General features: G+C 42.7%; 1 protein-coding gene across 1 annotated transcript in view; it reads right to left on the reverse strand.

Annotated features, from left to right (window-relative positions):
* LOC149961257 (uncharacterized) overlaps nucleotides 1–18,938 on the reverse strand; it is a 93,575-nt gene that overhangs the window by 54,693 nt on the left and 19,944 nt on the right. The window contains exons 7-9 of the mRNA XM_090159656.1: nucleotides 2,276–2,515; nucleotides 1,315–1,443; nucleotides 552–788 (exon numbers count right to left, since the gene is read on the reverse strand). Coding sequence (XP_090015782.1) covers nucleotides 552–788; nucleotides 1,315–1,443; nucleotides 2,276–2,515 — 606 coding nt within the window. The remainder of the gene's footprint in view (nucleotides 1–551; nucleotides 789–1,314; nucleotides 1,444–2,275; nucleotides 2,516–18,938) is intronic.

Below are 18,938 nucleotides of genomic sequence, written 5' to 3' on the forward strand. Positions count from 1 at the left end.
TGAAATCGAATAGGAAATAAATGTAAATAGACGATTTGTGTCTTATAAATAACAAATTGACAGCTTAGAAGACAAAAATCCAGCAATTGAAGAGCTTCTTGGCTCTATGTTAACTCAAAGGCTTTCACATAAGTCAATACCTAGCAGGTTCATGATGGTGATCTTACTTATAATTTGCAGTGATTCGTATAAAAAGGGCTTTCGTATTATAATTAATTTTGGTAAAAATGTCCAAGACGGTTCTAAAATTGCGGGATTGAATTTCGACAGGTTAATAACAACGCTATTAATTCCTTATTTATCCTCCTTCATATTTACTAGGGGTGCGTCAAATATTAACACTAAATAATTCGATCAAATACCAAATTGTATAATCAATTGGTCGTACCGAATTGATGTTGAAAATGTTCGCGACGGTTTTGTAGATCAAATAGTCAATGAGAACAGGACGGGATTTTTCAAATTTACCTGGAATGTGGTTTTTAGTCATGGAACTGCTTATTACTTTCGCTTAACCCTAGTTGGAATATTTATACTCGAGGTTTACTTACCGAGAAATGAATAAGATGCCTTGAATCCTGAGAACTGTCTCGAGTCATCGGATTCAAAACTTAATCGAATCGAATTTCCGGGCGAATATATGACGGCTGGAATCATCGTATCGCAAAATATTCTAAAATCGTCCTCCTCATCATCACTCAGAATTTTCAGATAATCAGATGAGCAGTGTTCGCTTTCTTCCAAGTGAAACTCGGAGAAGCTTATTCGAACTGAGTGATTCATTTCGGCTGTGGAGTTCAAACAGACCTTAAATAAACGATGAAGCGAAGAACAAAACGCGCTTGTTCGCGGCAGTGGCACCAGACTTTTTTTGCTTCGAATATTTCGTAAGTTTTATCATTATTTTAAATCTGTTAGGGTTTAGCTTTCTTTTCGCCTGTTGTTGGATTTAAAGTGTAATATTTTTACGCGGATTAGAGTTACTCTGGCCCATAAACTATTCGCTTGTTCCGGAGTATTAGGGCTACTCTTTCTACTCCATCTGAAAAGGAGGTGTATAGGAGTTAATCGGATTTGGTCGTCTGATAGCCAGAATTTATCTGCCGAAAAGGCCATAGGCAGCCATTTTTTTATTCCGACTCAAACTATTCGCCAGCACAGAATCGGAGTGAAATAACGTCTTAGCCTTACTCTTCTCACCCCACTCCGCAATCCCGGAACAAGCGAAGACAAACCACCTTTTCTTATTAAGACTAATTTTTGACTACAAGTTAGGCAATGAATATTATATTTTGATATACCGCTTGTACTCACCTTCGAGGGTCAGATCACACAGAATGGATACGTGGTAGAAATTGTTGAAATTTGGCGAACTAAATTCTCGAGTCTCTTTGTTTCCAATCGAAAATGGGTCGCAGGGAGCTTCTACGTTCCGTCTTTCCTCTAAATGAGTGTAACAAAGCAAATAATCAGATAAATATACGGATCAGAGACACACTTTACGCGAAATAATGCGGGACACGTTCATGTACCACTTTATCTCTTGAACCGAAGTGACCACTGCGGAAAATGTTTCTCGCGAGTTCGCCTACTTGCTCTTTACCGATAACAAACGCCACATTTCTCCAAAAAGTTGTAAAATTAGCAAAATATATACAGTGTGTCCACTAAAAACGATCTAAAGCTAATTATCGAAAAGCTATTTTTCCTAGGAATTAGATATTTTCAGATTGCATAGCGCACGAGATGATGGAAAACTCACTCTTTGTTGAGACGCGATAGTTGAGCGCTTAAATGTTGTCGTAAGATGTCCCGTTTATGGAGCTAATAAGATTTTGTTATTATAGGATAAATTATCGTGAGAACGATTGGATAATACATTGATGGATAATTCTTTCTCGGTTGAATAGGCTTTAGGTTAATTAATTAACTTACTTTTTCAGAAGCTTAAATTAAATATTTATGTGAAAATATGATATGATTTCTAACTTAATATTTTTGTTTGAAATTTAATAACAAGGTTCTTCGCCGTTTAGATAAGATCAAAGTATAGTATCTTTCGCGTAAAAAGTCAAATCTTTCAGTTGTAATTTGCCTAATAAGTGACCGGCCGGGTTTGGATATTCGAACAACCTTCAAATTTCATTAGCAACGATCTCACTTTTGCTTAAAATCAGTGTTCACGTGTGGGTTTTTTTTAAATTCATTGGTCAAAGCTGGCAATCAAACGCCTCAAACCCACTTAACCCTGAACTTCTGTTCCGTGATTTGTTACCTTGTTTAACGAAATAATAAGTAGCTTTGAAGCCCGATCCCTCCACGGAGCCGTCGGATGTGAAATTCAGAGAGATGACGTTTCCGGTCGAAACGACCACCCACGGGATAGCGGTGCCCCTCAGTGTGTACAATAGTTTCCCAGTGTCCATTTGGCCATCTCTAATTTCCAAACTATCAAAGGACCCGCGTTCCATGGAAAACTCGGAGAAATTGAGTACGATGATAAAGCCCGGTTCGGCTAAAAATACAAAATAGGGTTCAAAACGCAATTCTGCCGATTCGAAATCACCGCGGAAGTTAGACTTTTTAATTCTATTTGGAATCACTGAACCGTCAGCAGTAATGGTCAAATTACCAAAGTATAAATATCAAAATTCTTGCATAAACAAGTTCAAATGTAATTATTTATTTTATTTTAACTCTTTGTAGTTTCGTAATAGATCATTCTATAAAATACTACTGATGTGGTAATAAGTAGGGGACAAATCTATGTACTGGAAAACAGGGGTCAAAACCCGTTCTATATACTGGAACACAGGGGACAAACCCTAATGTTCAGTTTATGGAGAGTCCCCCATGTTATAAGTCCATAGAGGTGACCCCCATGTTAAGTCTATCGACGCGACCCCAATGTTATAAGTCTATGGAGGTGACCCCCATGTTAAGTCTATTGACGCGACCCCAATGTTATAAGTCTATGGAGGTTACCCCATGTTAAGTCTATCGACGCGACCTAATGTTATAAGACTATGGAGGCGACCCCCGTGTTAAGTTTATCGACGCGACCCCAATGTTATAAGTCTATGGAGTTGATCCCTGTGTTAAGTCTATGAATGCGACCCCAATGTTATAAGCCTATGGAGTTGACCCCCATGTTAAGTCTATGGATGCAACCTCAATGTTATAAGTCCATAGAGGTGACCCCATATTAAGTCTATGGACACGTCCCAATGATATAAGCCTATGGAGGTGACACAACATTTATAGTCTATGGACGCGACCCTTATGTTATAAGTCTATGGAGGTGACCCCCATATTAATTTAGTGGTCGGCAACCCCAATGTTATAAGCCTACGGATGTGACCCCCGTGTTAAGCCTATGGACGCTACCCCAATGTTATAAGCCTATGAATGCAACCCTCATGTTAAGTCTTTGGACGTGACCCCAATGTTATAAGTCAATAGAGGTGACCCCCGTGTTAAGTCAATGGACGCGACCTCAATGTTATAAGTCTATGGACGCAACCCCATGTTATAGGCCTATGGATACGACCCCGTGTTAAGTCTATGGACGCGACCCCAATGTAAAAGCCTATGGAGGAGACCCCGGTGTTAAGTCAATGGACGTGACCTCAATGTTATAAGACAATAAAGGCGACCCCGTGTTAATTCTATGGACGCGACCCCAATGTTATAAGCCTATGGAGGTGACACCCATCTTAAGCCTATGGAGGCGACCCCAATGTTATAAGACTATGTAGGTGACACCCGTGTTAAGACTATGTAGGTGACACCCGTGTTAAGTCTATGGACGTGACCTCAATGTTATAAGCCTATGGACGCGACCCCATGTTATAGCCCTATGGATGCGACCCCGTGTTAAGTCTATGGACGCAACCCCAATGTTATAAGCCTATGGAGGAGACCCCCGTGTTAAGTCTATGGACGTGACCTCAATGTTATAAGACAATGAAGGCGACCCCGTGTTAAGTCTATGGACGCGAACCCAATGTTATAAGCCTATGGAGGTGACACCCATCTTAAGCCTATGGAGGCGACCCCAATGTTATAAGACTATGTAGGTGACCCCCGTGTTAAGTCTATGGACGTGACGTCAATGTTATAAGCCTATGGATGCGACCCCCGTGATATGTCTATGGACGCGACCCCAACTTTATAAGCCTATGGAGGCAACACCAATGTTGTAAGACAATGGAGGTGACCCCCGTGTTAAGTCTATGGACGTGACCTCAATGTTATAAGCCTATGGAGGTGACCCCCTTGTTAAGTCTATGGACGCGACCCCAATGTTATAAGCCTATGGAGGTGACACCTATCTTAAGCCTATGGACGCGACCCCAATGTTATAAGCCTATGAATGCAACCCTCATGTTAAGTATATGGGCGCGACCCCAATGTTATAATCCTATGAAGGTGAACCCCATGTTAAGTCTATGGACGTGACCCCAATGTTATACGCCTATGGAGGTGACCCCCCTGTTAAGTCAATAGATCCGACCCCAATGTTATAAGGCAATGGAGGCTACCCCCGTGTTAAGTTTATGGATGCGACCCCAATGTGTTAAGCCTATGGAGGCAACCCCAATGTTATAAGCCTATGGAGGCGACCCCAATGTTATAAGCCTATGGAGGTGACACCCATCTTAAGCCTATGGACGCGACCCCAATGTTATAAGCCTATGAATGCAACCCTCATGTTAAGTATATGGGTGCGACCCCAATGTTATAAGCCTATGAAGGTGACCCCCATGTTAAGTCTATGGACGTGATCCCAATGTTATACGCCTAAGGAGGTGACCCCGTGTTAAGTCTATGGACGCGACTCCAATGTTATAAGCCTATGGAGGTGACCCCGTGTTAAGTCTATGGACGCGACTCCAATGTTATAAACCTATGGAGGTGACCCCGTGTAAAGTCTATGGACGCGACTCCAATGTTATAAGCCTATGGAGGTGACACCCATCTTAAGCCTATGGAGGCGACCATAATGTCATAAGACTATGGAGGCAACCCCCGTGTTAAGTCTATGGACGCGACCTCAAAGTTATGAGTCTATAGAGTTGACCCCTGTGTTAAGTCTATGAATGTGACCCCAATGTAATAAGCCTATGGAGTTGACCCCCATGTTAAGTCTATGGATGCGACCTCAATGTTATAAGTCCATAGAGGTGACCCCCCTGTTATGTCTCTGGACGCGTCCCCAATGTTATAAGCCTATGGAGGTGACACCCATCTTAAGCCTATGGACACGACCCCAATGTTATAAGCCTATGAATGCAACCCTCATCTCAAGTATATGGGCGCAACCCCAATGTTATAAGCCTATGAAGGTGACCCCCATGTTAAGTCTATGGACGTGACTCCAATGTTATAAGCCTATGGAGGTGACACCCATCTTAAGCCTCTAGAGGCGACTCTAATATAATAAGACTATGGAGGCGACCCCCGTATTAAGTCTATGGACGTGACCTCAATGTTATAAGCCTATGGAGGTGACCCCCTTGTTAAGTCTATGGACGCGACCCCAATGTTATAAGCCTATGAATGCAACCCTCATCTTAAGTATATGGGCGCAACCCCAATGTTATACGCCTATGGGGTGACCCCCATGTTAAGTCAATGGATGCGACCCCAATGTGTTAAGCCTATGGAGGCAACCCCAATGTTATAAGGCAATGGAGGTGACCCCATGTTAAGTCTTCGGACGTGACTCCAATGTTATAAGTCAACAGAGGTGACCACCGTGTTAAGTCAATGGACGCGACCTCAATGTTATAAGCCTATGGAGGCGACCCCAATGTTATAAGACTATGGAGCCGACCCCCATGTTAAGTCTATCGACGCGACCCCAATATATAAGACTATGTATGATAAAATACGCGAAAAAGTAGATAAGTCCATAATTAAAAGGGATAATATAGCTAAATCCTAAACAAATTTGAAGAAAATTAAAAACTTACTATTAACTCGTACCGATAGGTCTTCGAGCAACGCGAAACTCGGATCAAATAGATCTTCGAGTAATAAACTAAATTAAAAATAAATAAAATAGCCAGAAATTCCAACGGTAGACCGGTTTCGTTCTATTTGGAACTCATCAGTACCGTGCGGGAAATCTGGCTGGCGACTATCAAATCGAAAAGAGAAACTAAGCCTAAACATTAAAAATTTCAAAACGCGTTGCGTATAGCAACGGAAAGCCGAAAAGGGGGGAGTGTGGTGGAGAATAGTATATACGATAAGTTAAGTTAGAAGAAACCACCTATGGACTATGAGAAGGATGATAAAATACGCGAAAAAGTAGATAAGTCCATAATTAAAAGGGATAATATAGCTAAATCCAAAACAAATTTGAAGAAAATTAAAAACTTACTATTAACTCGTACCGATAGGTCTTCGAGCAACGTGAAACTCGGATCAAATAGATCTTCGAGTAATAAACTAAATTAAAAATAAATAAAATAGCCAGAAATTCCAACGGTAGACCGGTTTCGTTCTATTTGGAACTCATCAGTACCGTGCGGGAAATCTGGCTGGCGACTATCAAATCGAAAAGAGAAACTAAGCCTAAACATTAAAAATTTCAAAACGCGTTGCGTATAGCAACGGAAAGCCGAAAAGGGGGGAGTGTGGTGGAGAATAGTATATACGATAAGTTAAGTTAGAAGAAACCACCTATGGACTATGAGAAGGATGATAAAATACGCGAAAAAGTAGATAAGTCCATAATTAAAAGGGATAATATAGCTAAATCCTAAACAAATTTGAAGAAAATTAAAAACTTACTATTAACTCGTACCGATAGGTCTTCGAGCAACGCGAAACTCGGATCAAATAGATCTTCGAGTAATAAACTAAATTAAAAATAAATAAAATAGCCAGAAATTCCAACGGTAGACCGGTTTCGTTCTATTTGGAACTCATCAGTACCGTGCGGGAAATCTGGCTGGCGACTATCAAATCGAAAAGAGAAACTAAGCCTAAACATTAAAAATTTCAAAACGCGTTGCGTATAGCAACGGAAAGCCGAAAAGGGGGGAGTGTGGTGGAGAATAGTATATACGATAAGTTAAGTTAGAAGAAACCACCTATGGACTATGAGAAGGATGATAAAATACGCGAAAAAGTAGATAAGTCCATAATTAAAAGGGATAATATAGCTAAATCCTAAACAAATTTGAAGAAAATTAAAAACTTACTATTAACTCGTACCGATAGGTCTTCGAGCAACGCGAAACTCGGATCAAATAGATCTTCGAGTAATAAACTAAATTAAAAATAAATAAAATAGCCAGAAATTCCAACGGTAGACCGGTTTCGTTCTATTTGGAACTCATCAGTACCGTGCGGGAAATCTGGCTGGCGACTATCAAATCGAAAAGAGAAACTAAGCCTAAACATTAAAAATTTCAAAACGCGTTGCGTATAGCAACGGAAAGCCGAAAAGGGGGGAGTGTGGTGGAGAATAGTATATACGATAAGTTAAGTTAGAAGAAACCACCTATGGACTATGAGAAGGATGATAGGTGGTTTCTTCTAACTTAACTTATCGTATATACTATTCTCCACCACACTCCCCCCTTTTCGGCTTTCCGTTGCTATACGCAACGCGTTTTGAAATTTTTAATGTTTAGGCTTAGTTTCTCTTTTCGATTTGATAGTCGCCAGCCAGATTTCCCGCACGGTACTGATGAGTTCCAAATAGAACGAAACCGGTCTACCGTTGGAATTTCTGGCTATTTTATTTATTTTTAATTTAGTTTATTACTCGAAGATCTATTTGATCCGAGTTTCGCGTTGCTCGAAGACCTATCGGTACGAGTTAATAGTAAGTTTTTAATTTTCTTCAAATTTGTTTAGGATTTAGCTATATTATCCCTTTTAATTATGGACTTATCTACTTTTTCGCGTATTTTATCATCCTTCTCATAGTCCATAGGTGGTTTCTTCTAACTTAACTTATCGTATATACTATTCTCCACCACACTCCCCCCTTTTCGGCTTTCCGTTGCTATACGCAACGCGTTTTGAAATTTTTAATGTTTAGGCTTAGTTTCTCTTTTCGATTTGATAGTCGCCAGCCAGATTTCCCGCACGGTACTGATGAGTTCCAAATAGAACGAAACCGGTCTACCGTTGGAATTTCTGGCTATTTTATTTATTTTTAATTTAGTTTATTACTCGAAGATCTATTTGATCCGAGTTTCGCGTTGCTCGAAGACCTATCGGTACGAGTTAATAGTAAGTTTTTAATTTTCTTCAAATTTGTTTAGGATTTAGCTATATTATCCCTTTTAATTATGGACTTATCTACTTTTTCGCGTATTTTATCATCCTTCTCATAGTCCATAGGTGGTTTCTTCTAACTTAACTTATCGTATATACTATTCTCCACCACACTCCCCCCTTTTCGGCTTTCCGTTGCTATACGCAACGCGTTTTGAAATTTTTAATGTTTAGGCTTAGTTTCTCTTTTCGATTTGATAGTCGCCAGCCAGATTTCCCGCACGGTACTGATGAGTTCCAAATAGAACGAAACCGGTCTACCGTTGGAATTTCTGGCTATTTTATTTATTTTTAATTTAGTTTATTACTCGAAGATCTATTTGATCCGAGTTTCGCGTTGCTCGAAGACCTATCGGTACGAGTTAATAGTAAGTTTTTAATTTTCTTCAAATTTGTTTAGGATTTAGCTATATTATCCCTTTTAATTATGGACTTATCTACTTTTTCGCGTATTTTATCATCCTTCTCATAGTCCATAGGTGGTTTCTTCTAACTTAACTTATCGTATATACTATTCTCCACCACACTCCCCCCTTTTCGGCTTTCCGTTGCTATACGCAACGCGTTTTGAAATTTTTAATGTTTAGGCTTAGTTTCTCTTTTCGATTTGATAGTCGCCAGCCAGATTTCCCGCACGGTACTGATGAGTTCCAAATAGAACGAAACCGGTCTACCGTTGGAATTTCTGGCTATTTTATTTATTTTTAATTTAGTTTATTACTCGAAGATCTATTTGATCCGAGTTTCGCGTTGCTCGAAGACCTATCGGTACGAGTTAATAGTAAGTTTTTAATTTTCTTCAAATTTGTTTAGGATTTAGCTATATTATCCCTTTTAATTATGGACTTATCTACTTTTTCGCGTATTTTATCATCCTTCTCATAGTCCATAGGTGGTTTCTTCTAACTTAACTTATCGTATATACTATTCTCCACCACACTCCCCCCTTTTCGGCTTTCCGTTGCTATACGCAACGCGTTTTGAAATTTTTAATGTTTAGGCTTAGTTTCTCTTTTCGATTTGATAGTCGCCAGCCAGATTTCCCACACGGTACTGATGAGTTCCAAATAGAACGAAACCGGTCTACCGTTGGAATTTCTGGCTATTTTATTTATTTTTAATTTAGTTTATTACTCGAAGATCTATTTGATCCGAGTTTCGCGTTGCTCGAAGACCTATCGGTACGAGTTAATAGTAAGTTTTTAATTTTCTTCAAATTTGTTTAGGATTTAGCTATATTATCCCTTTTAATTATGGACTTATCTACTTTTTCGCGTATTTTATCATCCTTCTCATAGTCCATAGGTGGTTTCTTCTAACTTAACTTATCGTATATACTATTCTCCACCACACTCCTCCCTTTTCGGCTTTCCGTTGCTATACGCAACGCGTTTTGAAATTTTTAATGTTTAGGCTTAGTTTCTCTTTTCGATTTGATAGTCGCCAGCCAGATTTCCAGCACGGTACTGATGAGTTCCAAATAGAACGAAACCGGTCTACCGTTGGAATTTCTGGCTATTTTATTTATTTTTAATTTAGTTTATTACTCGAAGATCTATTTGATCCGAGTTTCGCGTTGCTCGAAGACCTATCGGTACGAGTTAATAGTAAGTTTTTAATTTTCTTCAAATTTGTTTAGGATTTAGCTATATTATCCCTTTTAATTATGGACTTATCTACTTTTTCGCGTATTTTATCATCCTTCTCATAGTCCATAGGTGGTTTCTTCTAACTTATAAGACTATGTAGGCGACCCCCGTGTTAAGTCTATGGACGCGACCCCAATGTTATAAGACTATGGAGGTGACCCCATGTTAAGTCTTCGGACGTGACCCCAATGTCATAAGTCAACAGAGGTGACCACCGTGTTAAGTCAATGGAGGCGACCCCAATGTTATAAGACTATGGAGGCGACCCCGTGTTAAGTCTATGGACGCGACCCCTATGTTTTAAGCCTATGATTGCAACCCTCATGTTAAGTATATGGGCGCGACCCCAATGTTTTAAGCCTATGAAGGTGACCCCCATGTTAAGTCTATGGAGGCAACCCCAATGTTATAAGACTATGGAGGCGACCCCCTTGTTAAGTCTATGGACGCGACCCCAATGTTATAAGCCTATGGAGGCGACCCCAATGTTATAAGACTATGGAGGTGACCCCATGTTAAGTCTATGGATGCAACCCCAATGTGTTAAGCCTATGGAGGCAACCCCAATGTTATAAGGCAATGGAGCCGACCCCCATGTTAAGTCTATCGACGCGACCCCAATGTTATAAGACTATGGAGGCGACCCCCGTGTTAAGTCTATGGACGTGACCTCAATGTTATAAGCCTATGGAGGTGACACCCATCTTAAGCCTATGGACGCGACCCCAATGTTATAAGCCTATGAATGCAACCCTCATCTTAAGTATATGGGCGCAACCCCAATGTTATAAGCCTATGAAGGTGACCCCCATGTTAAGTCTATGGACGTGAAACCAATGTTATACGCCTATGGAGGTGACCCCCATGTTATTCAATGGATGCGACCCCAATGTGTTAAGCCTATGGAGGCAACCCCAATGTTATAAGGCAATGGAGGCGACCCCCGTGTTAAGTCTATGGACGTGACCCCAATTTTTTAAGCCTTTGGAAGTGACTCCCATTTTAAGTCTATGGACGCAACCCTTAAATTATAAGTCTATGGAGGTGACCCCCGTGTTAAGTCTATGGACGCGACCCCAATGTTATAAGACTATGGAGGCGACCCCATGTTAAGCCTATGGACGTGACCCCAATGTTATAAGCCTATGGAGGTGACAACCATCTTAAGCCTATTGAGGTGACCCGAATGTTATAAGCCTATGGAGGTGACACCCATCTTAAGCCTATTGAGGCGACCCGAATGTTATAAGACTATGGAGGTGACCCCCGTTTTAAGTCTATGGACGCGACCTCAATGTTATAAGCCTATGGATGTGACCCCTTTGTTAAGTCTATGGACGCGACTCCAATGTTATAAGCCTATGGAGGCGACCCCAATGTTATAAGCCTATGGAGGTGACACCCATCTTAAGCCTTTGGACGCGACCCCAATGTTATAAGCCTATGAATGCAACCCTCATGTTAAGTATATGGGCGCGACCCCAATGTTATAAGCCTATGAAGGTGACCCCCATGTTAAGTCTATGGACGTGACCCCAATGCTATACGCCTATGGAAGTGAACCCGTGTTAAGTCTATGGACGCGACCTCAATGTTATAAGTCTATGGAGCTGACCCCTTTGTTAAGTCTATGAATGTGACCCCAATGTAATAAGCCTATGGAGTTGACCCCCATGTTAAGTCTATGGATGCGACCTCAATGTTATAAGTCCATAGAGGTGACCCCCATGTTATGTCTCTGGACGCGTCCCAATGATATAAGCCTATGGAGGTGACACAACATTTTTAGTCTATGGACGCGACCCTTATGTTACAAGCCTACGGATGTGACCCCGTGTTAAGCCTATGGACGCTACGCCAATGTTATAAGCCTATGAATGCAACCCTCATGTAAAGTATTTGGGCGCGACCCCAATGTTATATGCCTAAGAAGGTGACCCCTATGGTTAGTCTATGGACGTGACCCCAATGTTATAAGTCAACAGAGGTGACCACCGTGTTAAGTCAATGGACGCACCTCATTGTTATAAGCCTATGGAGGCAACCCCAATGTTATAAGGCAATGGAGGCGACCCCCGTGTTAAGTCTATGGACGTGACCCCAATTTTTTAAGCCTTTGGAAGTGACTCCCATTTTAAGTCTATGGACGCAACCCTTAAATTATAAGTCTATGGAGGTGACCCCCGTGTTAAGTCTATGGACGCGACCCCAATGTTATAAGACTATGGAGGCGACCCCATGTTAAGCCTATGGACGTGACCCCAATGTTATAAGCCTATGGAGGTGACAACCATCTTAAGCCTATTGAGGTGACCCGAATGTTATAAGCCTATGGAGGTGACACCCATCTTAAGCCTATTGAGGCAACCCGAATGTTATAAGACTATGGAGGTGACCCCCGTTTTAAGTCTATGGACGCGACCTCAATGTTATAAGCCTATGGATGTGACCCCTTTGTTAAGTCTATGGACGTGACTCCAATGTTATAAGCCTATGGAGGCGACCCCAATGTTATAAGCCTATGGAGGTGACACCCATCTTAAGCCTTTGGACGCGACCCCAATGTTATAAGCCTATGAATGCAACCCTCATGTTAAGTATATGGGCGCGACCCCAATGTTATAAGCCTATGAAGGTGACCCCCATGTTAAGTCTATGGACGTGACCCCAATGCTATACGCCTATGTAGGTGAACCCGTGTTAAGTCTATGGACGCGACCTCATTGTTATAAGTCTATGGAGCTGACCCCTTTGTTAAGTCTATGAATGTGACCCCAATGTAATAAGCCTATGGAGTTGACCCCCATGTTAAGTCTATGGATGCGACCTCAATGTTATAAGTCCATAGAGGTGACCCCCATGTTATGTCTCTGGACGCGTCCCAATGATATAAGCCTATGGAGGTGACACAACATTTTTAGTCTATGGACGCGACCCTTATGTTACAAGCCTACGGATGTGACCCCGTGTTAAGCCTATGGACGCTACGTCAATGTTATAAGCCTATGAATGCAACCCTCATGTAAAGTATATGGGCGCGACCCCAATGTTATAAGCCTAAGAAGGTGACCCCTATGTTATGTCTTTGGACGTGACCCCAATGTTATAAGTCAACAGAGGTGACCACCGTGTTAAGTCAATGGACGCGACCTCATTGTTATAAGCCTATGGAGGCGACCCCAATGTTATAAGACTATGGAGGCGACCCCGTGTTAAGTCTATGGACGCGACCCCTATGTTATAAGCCCATGGATGCGACCCCCATCTTAAGCCTATGGACGCGACCCCAATGTTATAAGCCTATGATTGCAACCCTCATGTTAAGTATATGGGCGCGACCCCAATGTTATAAGCCTATGAAGGTGACCCCCATGTTAAGTCTATGGAGGCAACCACAATGTTATAAGACTATGGAGGCGACCCCCGTGTTAAGTCTATGGACGCGACCCCAATGTTATAAGCCTATGGAGGCAACCCCAATGTTATAAGGCAATGGAGCCGACCCCCATGTTAAGTCTATCGACGCGACCCCAATGTTATAAGTCAACATAGGTGACTACCGTGTTAAGTCAATGGACGCGACCTCAATGTTATAAGCCTATGGAGGCGACCCCGTGTTAAGTCTATGGACGCGACCCCTATGTTATAAGCCTATGGATGCGACCCCCATCTTAAGCCTATGGACGCCACCCCAATGTTATAAGCCTATGTTTGCAACCCTCATGTTAAGTATATGGGCGCGACCCCAATGTTTTAAGCCTATGAAGGTGACCCCCATGTTAAGTCTATGGAGGCAACCCCAATGTTATAAGACTATGGAGGCGACACCCGTGTTAGGTCTATGGACGCGACCCCATTTGTTATAAGCCTATGGAGGCGACCCCAATGTTATAAGACTATGGAGGTGACCCCATGTTAAGTCTTCGGACGTGACCCCAATGTTATAAGTCAACAGAGGTGACCACCGTGTTAAGTCATTGGACGCAACCTCAATGTTATAAGCCTATGGAGGCGACCCCAATGTTATAAGACTATGGAGGCGACCCCGTGTTAAGTCTATGGACGCGACCCCTATGTTATAAGCCTACGGATGTGACCCCCATCTTAAGCCTATGGACGCGACCCCAATGTTATAAGCCTATGATTGCAACCCTCATGTTAAGTATATGGGTGCGAACCCAATGTTTTAAGCCTATGAAGGTGACCCTCATGTTAAGTCTATGGAGGCAACCCCAATGTTATAAGACTATGGAGGCGACCCCCGTGTTAAGTCAATGGATGCGACCCCAATGTGTTAAGCCTATGGAGGCAACCCCAATGTTATAAGGCAATGGAGCCGACCCCCATGTTAAGTCTTTCGACGCGACCCCAATGTTATAAGACTATGGAGGGGACCCCAATGTTAAGTCTATGGACGCGACTCCAATGTTATAAGCCTATGGAGGTAACACCCATCTTAAGCCTATGGAGGCGACCCTTATGTTATAAGTCTATGGAGGTGACTACCGTGTTAAGTCAATGGACGCGACCTCAATGTTATAAGCCTATGGAGGCGACCCCGTGTTAAGTCTTTGGACGTGACCCCAATGTTATAAGTTAATAGAGGTGACCCCCGTGTTAAGTCAATGGACGCGACCTCAATGTTATAAGCCTATGGAGGCGACCCCAATGTTATAAGACTATGGAGGCGACCTCGTGTTAAGTCTATGAATGCGACCCCCGTGTTAAGTCTATGGACGCGACCCCAATGTTATAAGACTATGGAGGCGACCCCCGTGTTATGTCTATGGACGCGACCCCATTTGTTATAAGCCTATGGAGGCGACCCCAATATTATAAGACTATGGAGGCGACCTCGTGTTAAGTCTATGAATGCGACCCCCGTGTTAAGTCTATGGACGCGACCCCAATGTTATAAGACTATGGAGGCGACCCCCGTGTTAGGTCTATGGACGCGACCCCATTTGTTATAAGCCTATGGAGGCGACCCCAATATTATAAGACTATGGAGGTGACCCCATGTTAAGTCTTCGGACGTGACCCCAATGTTATAAGTCAACAGAGGTGACCACCGTGTTAAGTCATTGGACGCAACCTCAATGTTATAAGCCTATGGAGGCGACCCCAATGTTATAAGACTATGGAGGCGACCCCGTGTTAAGTCTATGGACGCGACCCCTATGTTATAAGCCTACGGATGTGACCCCCATCTTAAGCCTATGGACGCGACCCCAATGTTATAAGCCTATGATTGCAACCCTCATGTTGAGTATATGGGTGCGAACCCAATGCTTTAAGCCTATGAAGGTGACCCTCATGTTAAGTCTATGGAGGCAACCCCAATGTTATAAGACTATGGAGGCGACCCCCGTGTTAAGTCAATGGATGCGACCCCAATGTGTTAAGCCTATGGAGGCAACCCCAATGTTATAAGGCAATGGAGCCGACCCCCATGTTAAGTCTTTCGACGCGACCCCAATGTTATAAGACTATGGAGGGGACCCCAATGTTAAGTCTATGGACGCGACTCCAATGTTATAAGCCTATGGAGGTAACACCCATCTTAAGCCTATGGAGGCGACCCTTATGTTATAAGTCTATGGAGGTGACTACCGTGTTAAGTCAATGGACGCGACCTCAATGTTATAAGCCTATGGAGGCGACCCCGTGTTAAGTCTTTGGACGTGACCCCAATGTTATAAGTTAATAGAGGTGACCCCCGTGTTAAGTCAATGGACGCGACCTCAATGTTATAAGCCTATGGAGGCGACCCCAATGTTATAAGACTATGGAGGCGACCTCGTGTTAAGTCTATGAATGCGACCCCCGTGTTAAGTCTATGGACGCGACCCCAATGTTATAAGACTATGGAGGCGACCCCCGTGTTAGGTCTATGGACGCGACCCCATTTGTTATAAGCCTATGGAGGCGACCCCAATATTATAAGACTATGGAGGCGACCTCGTGTTAAGTCTATGAATGCGACCCCCGTGTTAAGTCTATGGACGCGACCCCAATGTTATAAGACTATGGAGGCGACCCCCGTGTTAGGTCTATGGACGCGACCCCATTTGTTATAAGCCTATGGAGGCGACCCCAATATTATAAGACTATGGAGGTGACCCCATGTTAAGTCTTCGGACGTGACCCCAATGTTATAAGTCAACAGAGGTGACCACCGTGTTAAGTCAATGGACGCAACCTCAATGTTATAAGCCTATGGAGGCGACCTTAATGTTATAAGACTATGGAGGCGACCCCGTGTTAAGTCTATGGACGCGACCCCTATGTTATAAACCTACGGATGTGACCCCCATCTTAAGCCTATGGACGCGACCCCAATGTTATAAGCCTATGATTGCAACCCTCATGTTAAGTATATGGGTGCGAACCCAATGTTTTAAGCCTATGAAGGTGACCCTCATGTTAAGTCTATGGAGGCAACCCCAATGTTATAAGACTATGGAGGCGACCCCCGTGTTAAGTCAATGGATGCGACCCCAATGTGTTAAGCCTATGGAGGCAACCCCAATGTTATAAGGCAATGGAGCCGACCCCCATGTTAAGTCTATCGACGCGACCCCAATGTTATAAGACTATGGACGCGACCCCAATGTTATAAGCCTATGATTGCAACCCTCATGTTAAGTATATGGGTGTGAACCCAATGTTTTAAGCCTATGAAGGTGACCCTCATGTTAAGTCTATGGAGGCAACCCCAATGTTATAAGACTATGGAGGCGACCCCCGTGTTAAGTCAATGGATGCGACCCCAATGTGTTAAGCCTATGGAGGCAACCCCAATGTTATAAGGCAATGGAGCCGACCCCCATGTTAAGTCTATCGACGCGACCCCAATGTTATAAGACTATGGAGGCGACCCCAATGTTAAGTCTATGGACGCGACTCCAATGTTATAAGCCTATGGAGGTAACACCCATCTTAAGCCTATGGAGGCGACCCTTATGTTATAAGTCTATGGAGGTGACCCCCATGTTAAGTCTATGGACGCGACCCCAATTTTACAAGCCTACGGATGTGACCCCCGTGTTAAGCCTATGGACGCTACGCCAATGTTATAAGCCTATGAATGCAACCCTCATGTAAAGTGTATGGGCGCGACCCCAATGTTATAAGCCTAAGAAGGTGACCCCTATGTTAAGTCTTTGGACGTGACCCCAATGTTATAAGTTAATAGAGGTGACCCTCGTGTTAAGTCAATGGACGCGACCTCAATGTTATAAGCCTATGGAGGCGACCCCAATGTTATAAGACTATGGAGGCGACCTCGTGTTAAGTCTATGAATGCGACCCCTGTGTTAAGTCTATGGACGCGACCCCAATGTTATAAGCCTATGGATGCGACTTCCGTGATATGTCTATGGACGCGCCCCCAATTTTATAAGCATATGGAGGCGACCCCAATGTTATAAGACTATGGAGGTGACCCCGTGTTAAGTCTATGGACGCGACCCCAATGTTATAAGCCTATGGAGGTGACACCCATCTTAAGCCTATGGACGTGACCCCAATGTTATAAGACTTTGGAGGCAACCCCCGTGTTAAGTCTATGGACGCGACCCCAATGTTATAAGCCTATGGAGGTGACCCCTTTGTTAAGTCTATGGACGCGACCCCAATGTTATAAGCCTATGGAGGCGACCCCAATGTTATGTGACTATGGAGGTGACCCCATGTTTAGTCTAAGGATGTGACCCCAATGTTATGCGCCTATGGAGGTGACCCCCATGTTAAGTCAATGGATGCGACCCCAATGTGTTAAGCCTATGGAGGCAACCCCAATGTTATAAGGCAATGGAGCCGACCCCCATGTTAAGTCTATCGACGCGACCCTAATGTTATAAGACTATGGAGGCGACCCCAATGTTATAAGACTATGGAGGTGACCCCATGTTAAGTCTATGGACGCGACCCCAATGTTATAAGTCTTTGGAGGTGACCCCCATGTTAAGTCTATGGACGCGACCCCAAAGTTATAAGTCCATAGAGATGACCCTCATGTTAAGTCTATGGACGCGACCCCACTGTTATAAGTCCATAAAGGTGACTCCCATGTTAATTCTATGGACGTGACCCCAATGTTATAAGCCTATGGAGCAAGGAAGCTATATTAGCCCTCGTTGAATGTTGTATAAATGTTTTTCACGGGACAAATGAACTGCCAGAACGTCTTCGTAATGCAGCTAAAGAAGCTCCAAATATTTTAAATAGCCCAAGAGGTTACTATAAAAAGCATGATAAAGGTTTATTGTTAACAAGTAAAGATAAAAAATATAATTTTAAACGTCTATAGCTCATTAAGACAACGTTACCCCCCAGAAAGCGTTGTAACTATTTTAAAAGAAACTGCCGATTTAACTGGTAAGACGTAGAAATATATTTACAAAATTAAATAATTATACATACTATTTTAAATTTAAGAATGATAGGAATGCCTTATGTTTTAAATTTGCTCGCCACCACAATTATGAAATTAAAAAATAAAGATTCCAATTTCGGTCTCTAGATGGCGCTAAAAGACGACAAAAAGAGCACAATTCGAATTTGACCGTAAAATGGCCAAATTCAAATTTCGCGCGGTGGAATAACCGGAAACGATCTGAGGCATCCTTGCGCCGATTGTACTATACATTTTGTCTTTCTTAGCCTGGATCTCACTTTAGTATCAATTTGCGATCGCATCGGGTGGGTTTCGAACCCAAGACCGCCTGCTTGACAGGCGGACGTTCTACCACAGAACCACCGACAATCATTACGCTTCATCGAAAATTAGACCTTCAGCTCTATCGGAAGCGTATTTAATAGAGTAGGAAATTTTGGTTTAATTGATTTAGAACAAGATTTCGTGTAAGATTAAAATTATTGCATCGAAGAAATTCTATTTTAGCGATATCTCTATTGATTAAAAACAAATGCGCCACCCAGGTTATGAACCCGGGCCGTTAAGTCAGGCAATCGAGCGCT

Source organism: Leiobunum rupestre, chromosome 1 (assembly GCF_980474605.1).
Source record: "Leiobunum rupestre chromosome 1, qqLeiRupe1.1.hap1, whole genome shotgun sequence".
Taxonomy (NCBI): domain Eukaryota; kingdom Metazoa; phylum Arthropoda; class Arachnida; order Opiliones; family Sclerosomatidae; genus Leiobunum; species Leiobunum rupestre.